This window comes from Lolium perenne, chromosome 1 (assembly GCF_019359855.2).
Source record: "Lolium perenne isolate Kyuss_39 chromosome 1, Kyuss_2.0, whole genome shotgun sequence".
NCBI classification, from domain to species: Eukaryota; Viridiplantae; Streptophyta; class Magnoliopsida; order Poales; family Poaceae; genus Lolium; species Lolium perenne.
Genome location: NC_067244.2, coordinates 79,775,644 through 79,794,105, shown reverse-complemented (window position 1 = coordinate 79,794,105; position 18,462 = coordinate 79,775,644). Strand labels below are relative to the sequence as shown.

Below are 18,462 nucleotides of genomic sequence, written 5' to 3'. Positions count from 1 at the left end.
GATTTCATCAAATCTCATTTACAAGGCATGTCGCAAATCATAATTAATCCAAATCACGATACAAATCAAATAACGTAAGACTTTTTTTTTGTTTGTTTAGGTTGCTCACCACATACATGTGGTCAAATAACGTAAGACTTAATTGAGCACAAAGCTAGTTCTACCAAATCCCTTACTGAAAAGTAGCGGTTATTTTAGAGTTTTGGTAAGTTTACAATATCTAGAGATGCTCTCAAAGGCCTCGCGCTCTAGCAAGCTACCGGGTTGGAGCTTTTTTTTAGGGTTAACATATTACTGTAATATTTTTAAAGGATTTTTTTGTATTTATAAAAACGTTCTTAGATATAAATATTGTCGAACCAAACAACCAACTTGGGATATTTCATCACAAGAATGACCAACTTTATAGTCATCAAATTCCTCGCTGAAACAGTACGGGGCCGGTGCGAAGCGTGCCGTCTCAGGCTCTCAGCACAGCTCGACGCAATCTGACATCTCCTCCCCGCGACCGACCGTCACGGAGTCGCCGGTTTCGCCACCCCAAACCCGCGTGCGCCGCAGCCCCCCTATATCTCCTCCGTCCCCGCCGCTGTTGGGTTCCTCCCCCATTAGATCTCACCCATTCCACCCTCACCTAATCCCGCCGTTCCGGCGGCTTACCGCCTCCCCCAATTCGTCGGGCCCCTTTTCCGTCGGTCGAATTGGGGGTTTCTTGGGAGCGCAACGGCGGACGATTTGGGAGGTAATTGGCTTATGTTGGCATTAGCTTCTCGCGTAAAGCTTGGATCTTTTCCGGATTAACTGATTGGATTGTGTGCTGCGGGTTGGGCGTCGCCTTGGATGCGCCTGATCCGAATCTTGTCGCGCATGGCCGCATGGGATTGAGTTTGTCTTTTTTTGCTTAGTTTCTTCAATCCGTGAACTGCTGTATCTAACCCTGTTAAATGTGGGCTTGCAGGGTTGGGGCTTTCCTGCAGTTGCATGCAGGAATCGTGAATAATTTGCGTCTACACTGAGGCCGCTGGCGAGATGACTACTTCATGAGTTTGGCAGTCTGGCCAGTGCCCTGTTTTAGCCAAGGGCTTGGGCGCTTGCTGAATATCAGAACAAACAAGGAACCATGGACAGAAGAGTCGGAGCGGTTCTAGTCTGCGTGCTCTTCCTACTCATAGGGGAAGTGTCGGCAATTGCCGAGACTGAGATTGGTGATGTGCGGGTAGCGCGGGAGGCGCCGGATGTGAAGCTAGATGATGCTGGTAGACAGGATGTGCTCAAAAGTGGAAGGGTGTCTGTGTATACGGTCGCATGGTCTACACTTGCGATGGCCGCGGCAACCGGGTTGGGATCACTCCCGTTCTTTTTCCTGGAGCTAGAGGCCCAATGGGCGGGCCTTTGCAATGGAATGGCGGCTGGGGTGATGTTGGCAGCAAGTTTCGATCTTGTGCAGGAAGGGCAGATGTATGGCAGTGGGAGCTGGGTTGTTTTTGGGATTTTGAGTGGAGGGGTCTTTATCTGGCTTTGCAAGAAGGTACATCTTGCTTCCTGCTCGTTGTCTTTTATTGCTACCATTGAGCATTTACACATCAAGTAATTTTATCTCCAGATAGCAACAAAAAGTCTTTATACTCGAAAGAATAGCCATGAGTGTCCTCCAAATGCACCCAGCTTTTAGGTTCATTTAGATGGCACCTTTTATGTTTGCTCTAGCTAAAGAAAACACTTTAGTTTACCCTGAAATGGCTTTCTTCTGTTCAAGTATCTGTCAGCACGGATGGTTTAGCAGTGTGGCAGCCTACTACATAGTCTTGGGCCCACAATTTTTTAGCTACCGGGTTAAGTCTGAAGCTCAGCCAGTTGAAGAAAGTGCATTAGTCAAGTGAACCGATGTCTCAGTGAAAAAACTAACAAAATCAATAAGTTCATGTGAGCATGGTACTCACTATGTCAGTCTACTCCAGTAATTTCCCTCATATGTAGTCTGATCTTGTAGTCTGATCTTGCTTAAAAAGGTAGACTGGTAAGATCATTTGGGTTACCAAAAACCTTAAATATCAATGTATGAATGATTATGCAAGTTTGATGGTCTGAAATTCCAACTGAATAAACTTCCACGTTAACAACATTCAGCATCACATCAGCTTAGGTTGGTAGCTATGTTTTCACCATCAGTCAATATATTCCCTCCGCTATATATTTTGTTAGATGATATATTGTCTTATATCATTCCGTTGACCACAGCTTCTTGAGCAACATGGAGAAGTAAGTATGCTGGACATAAAAGGGGCTGATGCAAGTAAAGTTATTCTCGTTGTCGGAATAATGACGCTCCATTCTTTTGGCGAGGGCTCTGGTGTGGGTGTATCCTTTGCTGGATCAAAGGGACTCTCCCAAGGTCTTCTAATTACTATAGCTATAGCAGTGCACAACGTACCTGAAGGCCTAGCTGTAAGCATGTTGCTATCTTCTAGGGGTGTATCCCCACAAAAAGCAATGCTATGGAGTATAATAACATCTTTGCCACAGGTGCGTTTTTCTTTTTTCCTGTCGTCCAATGGAAATATGAAGTTAGTATTTTATGAATGTATCGTCCTCATTCTTCAGTCAAATCAAAATCATCCATATCAATTTCTTAGATATTCTTGCAGTAGTTTGGAGCTATAACTGAGATTTTTGTGTGAAGTTAACCATTGTAGTCCTTCAGTATGTTTGTTTTTGTGTTGATTGAGTGGGCGGATTCTTATATGTTTGTGCAAAACAGTAAATTGGTCTATGCATGTGTGTTTCAAAGTGCTGGAAGACTGAGGCCCTAAGTAAAGGTGTCATGCACCACAGAGTTACATACTTATGAATGTGTGGGCGGATTCTTATATGTTTGTGCAAAACAGTATATTGGTCTATGCATGTGTGTTTCAAAGTGCTGGAAGACTGAGGCCCTAAGTAAAGGTGTCATGCACCACTGAGTTACATACTTATGAAACGGAAATTGATTGGCTTTCGCCTAAGATTTTAAATTTCAGTGACCTCAAATTCTCTTAATTGTAGAAGTAGATAATAAATAATAGCGGTAGGCTCATTGGTGAGTACTGTATTAGCAACATGGGTGGTTTTATGTCATAACCTTTTGCAATTTGCTGTCTTTGCTGTGGATCGTGCAGTTTTTTTTGGAGGCAAGTGTTTTACATAGTAGATTAGTAACCATCTGTGAAGCTCGCAAAGTTTCTCTGAGCTCGTGCCTAATATAAATGGCAAATCAACAATTAACATTTGGTACAATTCAAAAAGAAAATCAACATTTGGTTGAAACAGAACCAGTATTTATAATCAAGAATTTGTGGAGAAATGCTCTGTATTAGACTGAGCAATCATCAAACATCTCAAAGAGGCGCAATTGGAGAAATAGCATGCAAGAATGCAATAAGCTAAATGGCGCCACAAAGGATCTCAAATGTTTATCACAATCACCATTTATACAACACATTTTATTCTCTTAATAAGAACTGCCACTACTGTTTATAAGTGCAACTTTTTCTTAGTATTGCTATTAAGTTCTGAACAAAATGCTCATATGCTTATATGCAATCGCTTTCCAAGTTGATTTCAACTTTCATGTTACAGTCTGGTGTTATGTTCTTTCTTTAAATGCTGATGACCCTATGTCATTTTCCTTGGTATATACAGCCGATTGTCGCCGTTCCTGCATTCCTTTGTGCTGATGCATTTCAAAAGGTGCTTCCTTTCTGTACTGGTTTTGCTGCGGGATGCATGATATGGATTGTTATTGCCGAAGTTCTTCCTGATGCTTTTAAGGTGACTAATGTTGGCTGTCAAGAAAGTCTAAATGATTGAACTTGCTGTTTTTGAATGATTCGATATTGCAGTTCTGAGTAGTTCTTTGTTACTTGCAGGAAGCAACTCCATCTCAAGTAGCCTCTGCTGGAACGCTTGCTGTTGCTTTTATGGAAGCATTAGGTACTGTGCTTCAGGGATTCAGTGAGGGCCAGGGGTGAGTTACCTCTTAATATTTTCAGGATCTTACTTGGATGACCATAACTTTCAACTGATGCTGTTGATTTCTTCTGACTACAGCTCGGAAGACGCATCAGGTTTTTTGGTGTCACTTGTATTTGGACTTGGTCCACTTTTCGGAGGAATTATACTTGTCGCATTCTCGCTTGCCTTCAGCATGCCACACCCTCTTCTTACCGGCGTAGCATCTGGCATTGCCTTCCGTGTTGCTTCGTGGAGGCCATTACAACTTGTGATGTCCTCAAAGATGGGTCTCTTTACCACCCTATTCTTCCTGCTAGGAGGTTCGGTCTTCTACCATGTCGCTGCAGCGAGCATCCTTAGGGTTGTTAACCGCAACAAATCTTCTGTCAATGTCATTACTTCGTCCTCTGGCTTCTCTCTCAGTGTCCTCACACTGCAGTCACTCCTTGCTTGTGGTTCTGTTTTCCTACACGCTTACGCTGAAGGGCTTGCGCTCGGTGTGGCGGCACGCAAGGCATATGGTCTAGGCCGTTACATGGTTCTTCCAGTCTCCCTTCATGGTCTGCCACGTGGTGCCGCTGTTGCCAGCTGCGTATACGGTGCCACCGATAGCTGGCGAGGAGCCTTGGCAGCTGCGGCTCTGACGGGGCTTGCAGGGCCAAGCGCTGCCATCAGTGCAATCCTTGCGAAGATTGACTACAATGGACTGGACTACTGGATGGTCATGGCGTGCGGGGCTCTGATCCCGAGCTTTGGCCGTGTTTTCAGACGCTCACTGCGGCTGGACGTTCGAAAGAGCGTCTGCGGGCTCCTGGTAGGTTTTGGCTTCGCCTCTGTTTGCTTGATGTCCACCAGATTCATCTGCTTGCACACTCCTTACTGCAATTCGGCTCCAGAAGCGGTCACATGATCTGTTGATGTCAAATGTGAACAGATGTAACATCAATGTAACGACAATACAACAAACTGTAAGGGTATTGCCTTGAGGCTGAGTGTAATCAATGGAAAACAGACATTGGACTGAATGATTAGCCTGGAGTAGTCTTGTAAATTATACCGTCGCAAAAGAAAAAGAAAAGGAATGGCGTGCTACTTTGATGGATTTTAGCTTTACAATGTGCTCTAGTCTCTGGCTTTGCAAATGTGAAAAACTGATGTTTGCAAATGTGAAAAAACGCTTTCGCCTCACACTGATCAAGACCTAATGGGCGCAAACATTTTGAAAATGAGACTGGCCACAACTGATGGAACAGTAAGTTCAGTCAAGCATCAGATTGGATTTTTCATGACCTTTAGACCCTGTATTTAGTCCATACTCAAAGTCTTAAAGTAGCATCGGTAAGTACCTGCACAACCTATATTATCGACCCATTTAATTAAATCGAGACTTAACACTCTGCATACGCGAGGCCTGTTGTCCGCACAAATCTGGAGATGCTAAGGATGCAAGAATCGCTACAGTCAGAACAAAGACATCTCAAAAAAAGAAAGAAACAAGAAGACCTACAATCGTTAGCGCTGGTGGTGGTGTTTAGAACTGTGGTCAAGTCTTCCTACATCTTGCATGGTACTGTAGTAATCAATCGACGTAGCATTTTCTATGAAATACGTCCAATAGGATCCCATCATATACTAGGATACTATTTCCAGTTATAAGATGCCAGCAATGTACTGTAGCTTGTTTGCTGACTTATATAGCGATTTCCATATTTTAGGGGATATGAAACCTTTCGTGTTATACGGTTTACTTTTGAAATTTGCTACCCACTCAGATCCATAGTAAGTGTCTGGAATTTAGTACAAAGTTGGATGGAGTACATAAAACGGATCGGTTAGGGCTCTCCCGGCTTGAATTTACATATTTTCCAAGCAAAACGTGGATACTAATACTGATACATACTATCAAATGTAAATGTTGAGTGGATGTTAAAACTCAAATACAAACAGAATGTTTGCTCAATCCGGAATATGAATATTTACAACCTCAACAATATGTTAGATAAAACATTAACGGTGTGTCTGGTTTTGGGATGAGTGGAATGGAAAGTCGTGGTTCCGTCCTCGTGTTTGGTTGGACAAAAAAAAAGAATGAAATGATTTCATTTGCGTCTTTGTTGGGGAGTTGAAATGGCTAGAATTGGCTTAAGCTCACCTCTTTCATACAACATATAACCATATTAATCTAAATTCAATAACATTTCATCTTTTTTTTTTGCAAAAAGCATTAACAAATATACTTCATAATCATAACAGAAACATGATATAAAAAAATCAGGTTGTGCATTTGGATTAATTTAGCTTAAGATTTAAGTGAAAATGGTTTGTGTGCTTAAAGTATTCAGATTTTGTACGTTTTAACACACAATAGTACAAATAAAAATTCGTATGTACCACACTCTCTCGCTAATCATGGGACAAATAATAACTCAGATCCACCAGAGAATGGGGGGGGGGGGGGGGGGGGGCTAGGCGGGAAGGAGTAGAGGATGGCACTGTGAGGTGATGGCAAGAGGTTGGTAGCATCAATCGGCGGTGCCCACCTACTACCCTTCCCATGCCACCACCGCCTGCTCCTCACCTTGCGCTGCCACATGTCGAGGATTTGAGGGGTGAGGGGAGTCCGGGAGAGACAAGGGTTAGGTGGGTGGGGATGAGATGAATCTTTCTTTTTATCGTGTGAGAGATGTGAGAGAGTTTCACGGTGATGATAAGCAATAAATTCCACCGATTTGGAGGAACAAGTTTATTCTGCATCGAAGGGGTATGTATTGGTTCCATTCCTTCTCCACTACTAAACGCAAGAATGAGTGCTAGGTGATAAATGGTTCCATTCCGTTCGAATTTATTCCCAATGCAAACACACCCTAAGTCGACAACGAACATGACACATGACAATAGGCTGATGCCTGTACAACAATAGAAGCTTCCACACCACTTGCTTGGTTACTAGAGTAGATAGTTGGGTGTGGATATATACATGGTAATTAAACTATGGATAGTGTGTCTGTATCTGCATTGGCATCAAAATCCAATGCCACTTTATTAGGGCATGTGCAATGGCTGATAAGATCGTCTTGTCTTAACCCTGCCACGTAATCTAGATATAACAAGAAACATGATGTACACTTGATTATCTTTTTAGTTTTATCTTTAATAACCAAACATTCTGAATACGTGGTGAGAGAAATTATGCTTAGAAATCATCTCTTAACTAAGAGAAGGCAACGCCTTTTTTAACTTTCTCTTTTATCCACCTCAGCATTTATCTTACGTGTCACGGCAAGATATCACTATTGTACATGCTCTTATTGGTTGCAAAAGATCTAGATATTATTATCCACATCTTTTTTTGGACGTGGATACCTACTTACTATATTGGCGTTTCCCAATAAGAATGCATGCTATTTATGATTATCCACACTCAGCTTCCACCCCTATATAGGCCAATCACCGTAATTTCTTTCAGAAGTACTAGGAATCAAAGAATGACTCGGATGATTCCACTTCTAGGGTGTTATATTTAAACTTGACTCCAAACTCGAGAAACATAAAGACGAATTCTTTGTTGATAGTGAAAATGAGCCCTATTTACAACCTAATTTGGATTTCATACTTTCTCAAGTTGTGGATTTAAATTGAACTTACGATTGTGGAGCTTCTTTGTCTATTTATGTTAGGAATCTTAGTTTCCATGGGTTTGCTATCTTTTCTTTCTCATGATTCAGGTTCTCTTGGGGCCATTTAATTAACAATCTGGGGTTGACCAGGCATGGAGGTTTTGCCATCTTCCCCATTGATCTAGGTGTCGCGCTTCCAATTAATTTTAAAATTGTGTGCCTGCAAAAATTTACTTAAAAATAGGGGCAAACTGTTATAATATGAACTAAAATTGGGATTCATGAAATTCGCTCTTGTATTAAACATACACTCAAATGGAACTTAGCACATAACCCGTTGCCTAGGGCTGATCAATAACAATAAACTGGGACATTCTATTGAGCATATGAGACGTTTAAGTCAAAGGGCTACGACGGCAAGTTGGTGAGCTAGATTCATACATTCTCTTTCCAGTTTAATTGTCGTACTCGAAAACATACGCCACACAAAGCAATTTGATGAATTGTCCATTACTTGCATTAAAGAAAGGTGCTTGTCACCACCGCAATCCTCCACCTGCTACTCTGGCGGTCTCCACGACCCTAGAAAAACTTCTCGTCTTGGAGCATGCGATGGACTATGGCGGTGAATCCAACAAGAACATGAATCTGTCATTACCTCCATATCTTTACTATTAAATTGCAATAGGTGACTGCCTGGTGTCACAAACGGGCCAAAACGTGTTATTTCTAGGCCCAATGTAATCTATACCGTAGATCGAATATTTGCTCTCGCCTAGGTTCTGTCGATGAGGTTGTGTCCTGCTCAAATACTCCCTCCGTGTCGTATGGTACAAGGACCCAATCCTGTTGCAAACCTAACCCAAAACTGACCCACGCACGTAAGGACTAGCCCATCCAAATCCAACGCCTAAGAAACCGTCATCTTCCTCGCTAGAAAAGTCGGATCAGCTTGTCGCGACTCTTTATCGCTAAACACAAATTGGATTGGCCTGCTGATTCGATTGAATGAATACCGCACGCTGAACCTATCCAAGCGACATAAAATATAAGGACGCGGACGCTCGGCTGATCTAAAAGGAAATGCTAAAAGGAAATGCATCTGAAAAAAAATGTTAGGGTAACACTACTCTGCACTAATAAGCAGAGAGGACGACACAACGCAAAAACACAGTGGACGGCGGCGGCCATGATCGGCCGGGGCAAAACCAACATTTGCTCGATGGTGGCCTTTTGCCTGGCCGGTGCACCCCAAAGGTATGCTGCACGGCGCAGCTGCAAGTCATCTCACAAAAAATATCCTAAATATTAGCGCAAATAGGAGAGGCACATCGCTTAGCTTGCAAGTTAAGCTAAGAATTCCTCCTGAGGATTTTTAAGAAATTTTGTGCAATCTCACATTCAGTGATCAAGGTTACCATTCTTTATTTTTTTCACTATCTATATACAAAGGCATGCAATTAATTTCATTATGAATGCATTTCTCAGGTCTATCGCATATACTTCTTGTGTATCAGTTTATTAGGCCTTCACATACTTTAAGGAAACGTTTGACCAATAATTTGGTCTACAAAATATGAAATATATACCACAAAAAAATTGAATAGATATTCAAAGGAAGTTTCAAGTATATAACTTTTGAGATATGTATCTCATATTTTATTGTTGACATTAATGATTAAAGTTTTTCTTAAAGTAGGTAAATGGCTTATAAACCAATATCAAGGTAGTATAACCATGGTTTCATGGAATAATTCTTAAAGTACCGCTGAGTATTTTCTTTTACACTCAGCAACGCGCGGGCACTTAGCTAGTATATGGTAGAAGCAGCAACAACTCAATCAACACTTACCCCAACCGTGTATGTACCAGTCGCGCTTCCAACAGATGTGTGTCAACCGGATAAAGTACTTGCCCCCGTGCCTCTCGCCACGAAGCTCCGTCATCCTCCCTTCTCCATCACATTGTCAAAAGAGCTCCACTGACTCGACACTATAGAGGTCCATGGACTGGTAAATGGGGGCGAAAGGACGGTGCCATCGCTACGAGATGGGAGCTGAGGTCATGTGTGGACGGAGGAATTGAGACGGCAAGGACTTGTGAAGGAGAGTGTGGCGGGGGAGTGGATGAGAGTAACACTTTTTGTTTGGATACCAATAAGAAGAAAGGAGCGCCATAGAGGAAACTGATGAAAATGAAAAAAATGGATAAAGTACACACCAGTTATGTAGGAGGTATTGGGACCTTCCTAAAGAAGAAGATTTCAGAAGAACTGGACAAGATTGGCTCCTTATCATGTTAGATAAATCTAAAAAGGATATGCACCAGTCCATTCTTTTGCTCCTGTGGAGGGCCTGGCACCTGAGAAATGACATCTATCATGGCAAAGGGAAAGCAACAATCGAACAATCCCACATGTTCCTTGTCTCTTATGTTTATAATTTTAATGCTGACCCACATCCTTCTCTGCTCTCAAGTGAAAATGACAGGAAAGGTAAAAAATTGTTCATATGGGAAATCCTAAAGAGGTGGCTGTTAAAAGAGGAAAAAATAAAGAGGATGTAAAATGGGATCCACCTCCGCAGGGTTGGATCAAGGTTACTGTTGATGGATCCTTTCTTCAGGAACATGAGAGGGGTACTACTGGAGCTGTCATCCGGGACCATCTGGGGAAGATCATTGTTGATGCTGGAAACACAATCCCACGTTGTAATAGTGTAGAAGAAGCTGAAGCTTTTGCACTTCTTGAAGGAGCGAAACTGGCCAAAGAATGGACAAATGGACTTGTCATCTTTGAATCGGACTGCATCCAAGTGGTCAATGCTGTGCATCAGGGAAGAGAATCGCTCTCCAACCTTAGAAGCATCCTTTCAGATTTTGTTGTGGAAGCTTCTTGCTGTCAACAATGGATCTGTATTCATGTAAAAAGAGGGGAAAATGTTGTAGCTCATGAGTGTGATGCCTATGTGCAGCAGGTAGGTGGTAGGTATGTCTGGGATTTGCTCTTCCCAGAACGTGTTACCAAAGCCTATGCTCTGGATTCTAACCGTATTCTGTCTGTTGATTAAATGAAAATTTTAAAACTAAAAAAAAAGTTATGTAGGAGGTAAATTATTTTGGAAAACCGTTGAGCCGAGAAGATCAATTAAATTGATCTAGAGGGATCAGTTGAATTTAATTAAGGGAAATGATACAGGGAAGCGCCGCACGAGCGCGTCTCCCGTGCGACGGTGATGTCTACGCACGCTTCTATTCCTGTAGACAGTGTTGGGCCTCCAAGAGCAGAGGTTTGTAGAACAGCAGCAAGTTTTCCCTTAAGTGAATCACCTAAGGTTTATCGAACTCAGGGAGGAAGAGGTCAAAGATATCCCTCTCAAGCAACCCTGCAATCACGATACAAGAAGTCTCTTGTGTCCCCAACACACCTAATACACTTGTCAGATGTATAGGTGCACTAGTTCGGCGAAGAGATAGTAAAATACAAGTAATATGGATGAATATGAGTGGTAATAGCAATCTGAAATAAATATGGCAGCAAGTAAACATGCAACAGAACAGTAAATAAACGAAGATTCGATGTTCGGGAACAAGGCCTAGGGATCCTACTTTCACTAGTGGACACTCTCAACATTGATCACATAACTGAAACTACTCTACACTCTCTTGTTGGATAACAAACACCATTCATTGTGTAGGGCTACAAGAGCACCTCAATGCCGGAGTTAACAAGCTCCACAACATTCGATGTTCATATTTAAGTAACCTTAGAGTGCATGATAGACCAACACAATTATACCGAGTACTAACATAGCATGCACACCGTCACCGACAGGCTATGAAAGGGGGAATAGATCACATCAATACTATCATAGTAATAGTTAACTTCATAATTGATGTCTACTTCCCCCTCCTTTTCCTGTAGACAGTGTTGGGCCTCCAAGAGCAGAGGTTTGTAGAACAGCAGCAAGTTTTCCCTTAAGTGGATCACCCAAGGTTTATCGAACTCAGGGAGGAAGAGGTCAAAGATATCCCTCTCATGCAACCCTGCAACCACAAAGCAAGAAGTCTCTTGTGTCCCCAACACACCTAATAGGTGCACTAGTTCGGCGAAGAGATAGTGAAATACAGGTGGTATAAATAAGTATGAGCAGTAGCAACGGTGCCGTAAAAATAGCTTGTCTGGCGTGTAGTCGATGGTGGTAGTATTGCAGCAGTAGTAACACAAGAAACAAAGAACAAGCGTAGTAACGCAGCAGTATTTAGGAACACGGCCTAGGGATTACACTTTCACTAGTGGACACTCTCAACATTGATCACATAACAGAATAGATAAATGCATACTCTACACTTTTGTTGGACGATGAACGCATTGCGTAGGATTACACGAACCCTCAATGCCGGAGTTAACAAGCTCCACAATTTGTTCATATTTAAGTAACCTTATAGTGTAAGATAGATCAAAAGACTAAACCAAGTACTAACATAGCATGCACACTGTCACCTTCATGCATATGTAGGAGGAATAGATCACATCAATATTATCATAGCAATAGTTAACTTCGCAATCTACAAGAGATCATGATCATAGCATAAACCAAGTACTAACACGGTGCACACACTGTCACCTTTACACACGTGCAGGAGGAATAGAACTACTTTAATAACTTTGCTAGAGTAGCACATAGATAAATTGTGATACAAACTCATATGAATCTCAATCATGTAAAGCAGCTCATGAGATTATTGTATTGAGGTACATAGGAGAGAGATAAACCACATAGCTACCGGTACAGCCCCGAGCCTCGATGGAGAACTACTCCCTCCTCATGGGAGCAGCAGCGGTGATGAAGATAGCGGTGGAGATGGCAGCGGTGTCGATGGAGAAGCCTTCCGGGGGCACTTCCCCGTTCCGGCAGCGTGCCGGAACAGAGACTCCTGTCCCCCAGATCTTGGCCTCGCGATGGCGGCGGCTCTGGAAGGTTTCTGTGGTTTTCGTCGAACGTATCAGGGTTTTCGATCCAGGGGTTTTTAAATAGGCGAAGAGGCGGCGCAGGAGGGTCGAAGGGGCGACGACACCATAGGGCGGCGCGGCCAGGGCCTGGGCCGCGCCGGCCTATGGTCTGGGGGCCCAGTGCCCCCCCTCTGGTCCTTCCCGGGTGTTCTGGATGCTTCCGGTGAAAACAGGAACTGGCACTTCGGCATCTTGTTAATAGGTTAGTTCCAGAAAATGCACGAATATGACATAAAGTGTGCATAAAACATGTAGATAACATCAATAATGTGGCATGGAACACAAGAAATTATCGATACGTCGGAGACGTATCAGCATCCCCAAGCTTAGTTCTGCTCGTCCCGAGCAGGTAAAACGATAACACAGATAATTTCTGGAGTGACATGCCATCATAATCTCGATCATACTATTTGTAAAGCATATGTAGTGAATGCAGCGATCAAAACAATGTATATGACATGAGTAAACAAGTGAATCATATAGCAAAGACTTTTCATGAATAGCACTTCAAGACAAGCATCAATAAGTCTTGCATAAGAGTTAACTCATAAAGCAATAATTCATAGTAAAAGCATTGAAGCAACACAAAGGAAGATTAAGTTTCGGCGGTTGCTTTCAACTTGTAACATGTATATCTCATGGATATTTGTCAACATAGAGTAGTATAATAAGTGCAATAAGCAAATATGTAGGAATCAATGCACAGTTCACACAAGTGTTTGCTTCTTGAGGTGGAGAGAGATAGGTGAACTGACTCAACAATGAAAGTAAAAGAATGGTCCTCCATAGAGGAAAAGCATCGATTGCTATATTTGTGCTAGAGCTTTGATTTTGAAAACATATAGAGAGCATAAAAGTAAAGTTTTGAGAGGTGTATGTTGTTGTCAACGAATGGTAGCGGGTACTCTAACCCCCTTGCCAGACAAACCTTCAAAGAGCGGCTCCCATTTTATTTTATTTTTGGATGGCACTCCTTCCAACCTTTCTTTCACAAACCATGGCTAACCGAATCCTCGGGTGCCTGCCAACAATCTCATACCATGAAGGAGTGCCTTTTTATTTTAGTTTTATTATGATGACACTCCTCCCAACCTTTGCTTACACAAGCCATGGCTAACCGAATCCTTCGGGTGCCGTCCAACAATCACATACCATGGAGGAGTGTCTATTTTTTGTTAATTAATTTGGGACTGGGAATCCCATTGCCAGCTCTTTTTGCAAAATTATTGGATAAGCGGATGAAGCCACTAGTCCATTGGTGAAAGTTGCCCAACAAGATTGAAAGATAAACACCACATACTTCCTCATGAGCTATAAAACATTGACACAAATCAGAGGTGATAAATTTTGAATTGTTTAAAGGTAGCACTCAAGCAATTTACTTTGGAATGGCGGAGAAATACCATGTAGTGGGTAGGTATGGTGGACACAAATGGCATAGTGGTTGGCTCAAGTATTTGGATGCATGAGAAGTATTCCCTCTCGATACAAGGCTTAGGCTAGCAAGGTTGTTTGAAACAAACACAAGGATGAACCGGTGCAGCAAAACTCACATAAAAGACATATTGAAAACATTATAAGACTCTACACCGTCTTCCGTGTTGTTCAAACTCAATACTAGAAATTATCTAGACCTTAGAGAGACCAATTATGCAAACCAAATTTTAGCAAGCTCTATGTATTTCTTCATTAATGGGTGCAAAGCATATGATGCAAGAGCTTAAACATGAGCACAACAATTGCCAAGTATCACATTACCCAAGACATTTTAGTAATTACTACATGTATCATTTTCCAATTCCAACCATATAACAATTTAACGAAGAAGAAACTTCGCCATGAATACTAAAAGCTAAGAACACATGTGTTCATATGCAACAGCGGAGCGTGTCTCTCCCACACAAGCATGATGTAATCCAATTTATTCAAACACAAACAAAAATAAGAAACATACAGACGCTCCAAGCAAAGCACATAAGATGTGACCGAATAAAAATATAGTTTCAAGAGAAGGAACCTGATAATTTGTCGATGAAGAAGGGGATGCCTTGGGCATCCCCAAGCTTAGACGCTTGAGTCTTCTTGATATATGCAGGGGTGAACCACCGGGGCATCCCCAAGCTTAGAGCTTTCACTCTTCTTGATCATAGTATATCATCCTCCTCTCTTGACCCTTGAAAACTTCCTTCACACCAAACTTCTCATAAACTTCATTAGAGGGGTTAGTACATAATCAAAAACTCACATGTTCAGAGGTGACACAATCATTCTTGACACTTCTGGACATTGCTCAAAGCTACTGGAAGGTAATGGAACAAAGAAATCCATCCCACATAGCAAAAGAAGCAATGCGAAATAAAAGGCAGAATCTGTCAAAACAGAACAGTCCGTAAAGACGAATTTCTAATAAATACTTCCGTTCCTCAGATCAGAAAACTCAAAACTAATGAAAGTTGCGTACATATCTGAGGAACACGCACGTAAGTTATCATATTTTTCTGATTTTTCTACAGAGAAAACAGCCCAGATTCGTGACAGATAGAAATCTGTTTCTGCGCAGAAATCCAAATCTAGTATCAACCTTCGATTAGAGGCTTCACTTGGCACAACAAAACACAAAACTAAGATAAGGAGAGGTTGCTACAGTAGTAAACAACTTCCAAGACACAAATATAAAATAAAGTACTGTAGCAAAATAAACACATGGGTTATCTCCCAAGAAGTTCTTTCTTTATAGCCATTAAGATGGGCTCAGCAGTTTTAATGATGCACTCGCAAGAAATAGTATTTGAAGCAAAAAGAGAGCATCAAGAGGCAAGTATGAAACAAATTTAAGCCTAACATGCTTCCTATGCATAGGAATCTTGTAAATAAACAAGTTCATGAAGAGCAAAGTAACAAGCATAGGAAGATAAAACAAGTGTAGCTTGAAAAATTTCAGCACATAGAGAGGTATTTTAGTAACATGAAAATTTCTACAACCATATTTTCCTATCTCATAATAACTTTCAGTAGCAACATGAGCAAACTCAACAATATAACTATCACATAAAGCATTCTTATCATGAGTCTCATGCATAAAATTATTACTCTCCACATAGGCATAGTCAATTTTATTAGTTGTAGTGGGAGCAAATTCAACAAAGTAGCTATCATTATTATTCTCATCAAGTGTAGGAGGCATAGTATAATCACAACAAAATAAACTCTCCATAGTAGGTGGTACCAAAAGACCACTATCATTATAATCATCATAAATAGGAGGCAAAGTATCATCAAAGAAAATTTTCTCCTCAATGCTTGGGGGACTAAAAAGATCATGAAAACCAGCTTCCCCAAGCTTAGAACTTTCTATATCATTATCAACAATGGTGTTTAAAGCGTTCATACTAATATTACTACCAGCATGCAAATAAGATTCCATAGGTTTTTTAATTTTCGCATCAAACAATCCATGTTTTAAATCAGGAAATAGCATAAGAAGCTCATTCTTGTCCATTATGCCAAACTAGTGTAAACAAGAAACAAAAAGTTGCAATTGCAGGATCTAAAGGAAATAGCTTTGAGTACTTACGGCGTCGGAAAATAGCTTAGTAGCCGAGGTCCGGAGTGTGAGTACCTTTTACCTTTCCTCCCCGGCAACGGCGCCAGAAAATAGCTTGATGTCTACTTCCCCCTCCTTTTCCTGTAGACAGTGTTGGGCCTCCAAGAGCAGAGGTTTGTAGAACAGCAGCAAGTTTTCCCTTAAGTGGATCACCCAAGGTTTATCGAACTCAGGGAGGAAGAGGTCAAAGATATCCCTCTCATGCAACCCTGCAACCACAAAGCAAGAAGTCTCTTGTGTCCCCAACACACCTAATAGGTGCACTAGTTCGGCGAAGAGATAGTGAAATACAGGTGGTATAAATAAGTATGAGCAGTAGCAACGGTGCCAGAAAATAGCTTGCTGGCATGTAGTCGATAGTGGTAGTATTGCAGCAGTAGTAACACAGTAAAACAGTAAACAAGCAGTAGTAACGCAGCAGTATTTAGGAACAAGGCCTAGGAATTACACTTTCACTAGTGGACACTCTCAACATTGATCACATAACAGAATAGATAAATGCATACTCTACACTTTTGTTGGATGATGAACGCATTGCGTAGGATTACACGAACCCTCAATGCCGGAGTTAACAAGCTCCACAATTTGTTCATATTTAAGTAACCTTATAGTGTAAGATAGATCAAAAGACTAAACCAAGTACTAACATAGCATGCACACTGTCACCTTCATGCATATGTAGGAGGAATAGATCACATCAATATTATCATAGCAATAGTTAACTTCGCAATCTACAAGAGATCATGATCATAGCATAAACCAAGTACTAACACGGTGCACACACTGTCACCTTTACACACGTGCAGGAGGAATAGAACTACTTTAATAACTTTGCTAGAGTAGCACATAGATAAATTGTGATACAAACTCATATGAATCTCAATCATGTAAAGCAGCTCATGAGATTATTGTATTGAGGTACATAGGAGAGAGATGAACCACATAGCTACCGGTACAGCCCCGAGCCTCGATGGAGAACTACTCCCTCCTCATGGGAGCATCAGCGGTGATGAAGATGGCAGTGGAGATGGCAGCGGTGTCGATGGAGAAGCCTTCTGGGGGCACTTCCCCGTTCCGGCAGCGTGCCGGAACAGAGACTCCTGTCCCCCAGATCTTGGCCTCGCGATGGCGGCGGCTCTGGAAGGTTTCTGTGGTTTTCGTCGAACGTATCAGGGTTCTCGATCCAGGGGCTTTTAAATAGGCGAAGAGGCGGCGCAGGAGGGTCGAAGGGGCGACGACACCATAGGGCGGCGCGGCCAGGGCCTGGGCCGCGCCGGCCTATGGTCTGGGGGCCCAGTGCCCCCCCTCTGGTCCTTCCCGGGTGTTCTGGATGCTTCCGGTGAAAATAGGAACTTGGGCGTTGATTTCGTCCGATTCCGAGAATATTTCGTTACTAGGATTTCTGAAACCAAAAACAACAGAAAACAGGAACTGGCACTTCGGCATCTTGTTAATAGGTTAGTTCCAGAAAATGCACGAATATGACATAAAGTGTGCATAAAACATGTAGATAACATCAATAATGTGGCATGGAACACAAGAAATTATCGATACGTCGGAGACGTATCAATAATCTACAAGAGATCACAATCATAGCTTATACCAAGTACTACATGATGCACACACTGTCAACACTACATCATGGAGGAGGAATAGACTACTTTAATAACATCACTAGAGTAGCACATAGATGATATTCAACTAGATCACAAAGAGAGAGATGAACCACATAGCTACGGTAGAGCCCTCAGCCTCGGGGGAGAATTACTCCCTCCTCATCATGGAGACAGCGATGGCGGTGAAGATGGCGGTGGAGATGCCTTCCGGGGGCAATTCCCCGTCCCGGCGGCGTGCCGGAACAGAGACTTCTGTCCCCCGAATCTTGGCTTCGCGATGGCGGCGGCTCTCGAAGGTTTCTCGTCCCGTGGCTTATTCGTCTAGGGTTTTCGCGACGGAGTCCTTAAGTAGGCGGAAGGGCAGCCTCGGAGGGGCCCTGGTGGGGCCAGACAATAGGGGGGCATGCCCCCTGGGCCGCGCCGCCACCACGTGTGGGGCCCCCCAGGGCTCCCCTCTGGTCCCTCTCTGGCTCTCTGGAAGCTTCCGGGAAAAATAAGGTTCTGGGCGTTGATTTCGTCCAATTCCGAGAATATTTCCTTACTAGGTTTTCTGAAACCAAAAACAGCAGGAAACAGGAACTGGCACTTCGGCATCTCGTCAATAGGTTAGTTCCAGAAAACGTA

General features: G+C 42.4%; 2 protein-coding genes across 2 annotated transcripts; both read left to right on the top strand.

The window, feature by feature from the left end:
* The first annotated feature begins 466 nt into the window (after positions 1-466).
* Positions 467-5,097, top strand: LOC127294341 (putative zinc transporter At3g08650). Its single transcript, XM_051324142.2, has 6 exons — positions 467-742; positions 959-1,528; positions 2,239-2,523; positions 3,679-3,807; positions 3,906-4,003; positions 4,087-5,097. The coding sequence occupies exons 2-6, from the start codon at positions 1,121-1,123 to the stop codon at positions 4,898-4,900; spliced, it is 1,734 nt and encodes a 577-aa protein (XP_051180102.1). The 5' UTR covers positions 467-742; positions 959-1,120; the 3' UTR covers positions 4,901-5,097.
* A 5,020-nt stretch (positions 5,098-10,117) lies between these two features.
* On the top strand, positions 10,118-10,675 carry LOC139832637 (uncharacterized). Its single transcript, XM_071822442.1, has one exon. It carries the CDS (start codon positions 10,118-10,120, stop codon positions 10,673-10,675), a length of 558 nt encoding a protein of 185 aa, XP_071678543.1.
* The last annotated feature ends 7,787 nt before the right edge of the window (positions 10,676-18,462 follow it).

Coding starts and splice junctions, on each gene's coding strand:
- LOC127294341 (XM_051324142.2), top strand. CDS start 1,121: ATGGACAGAAGAGTCGGAGCGGTTCTAGTCTGCGTGCTCTTCCTACTC. Junction 3,808..3,905: donor TTCTTCCTGATGCTTTTAAG/GTGACTAATGTT, acceptor TGTTACTTGCAG/GAAGCAACTCCATCTCAAGT. Junction 4,004..4,086: donor GGATTCAGTGAGGGCCAGGG/GTGAGTTACCTC, acceptor TTCTGACTACAG/CTCGGAAGACGCATCAGGTT.
- LOC139832637 (XM_071822442.1), top strand. CDS start 10,118: ATGGGAAATCCTAAAGAGGTGGCTGTTAAAAGAGGAAAAAATAAAGAG.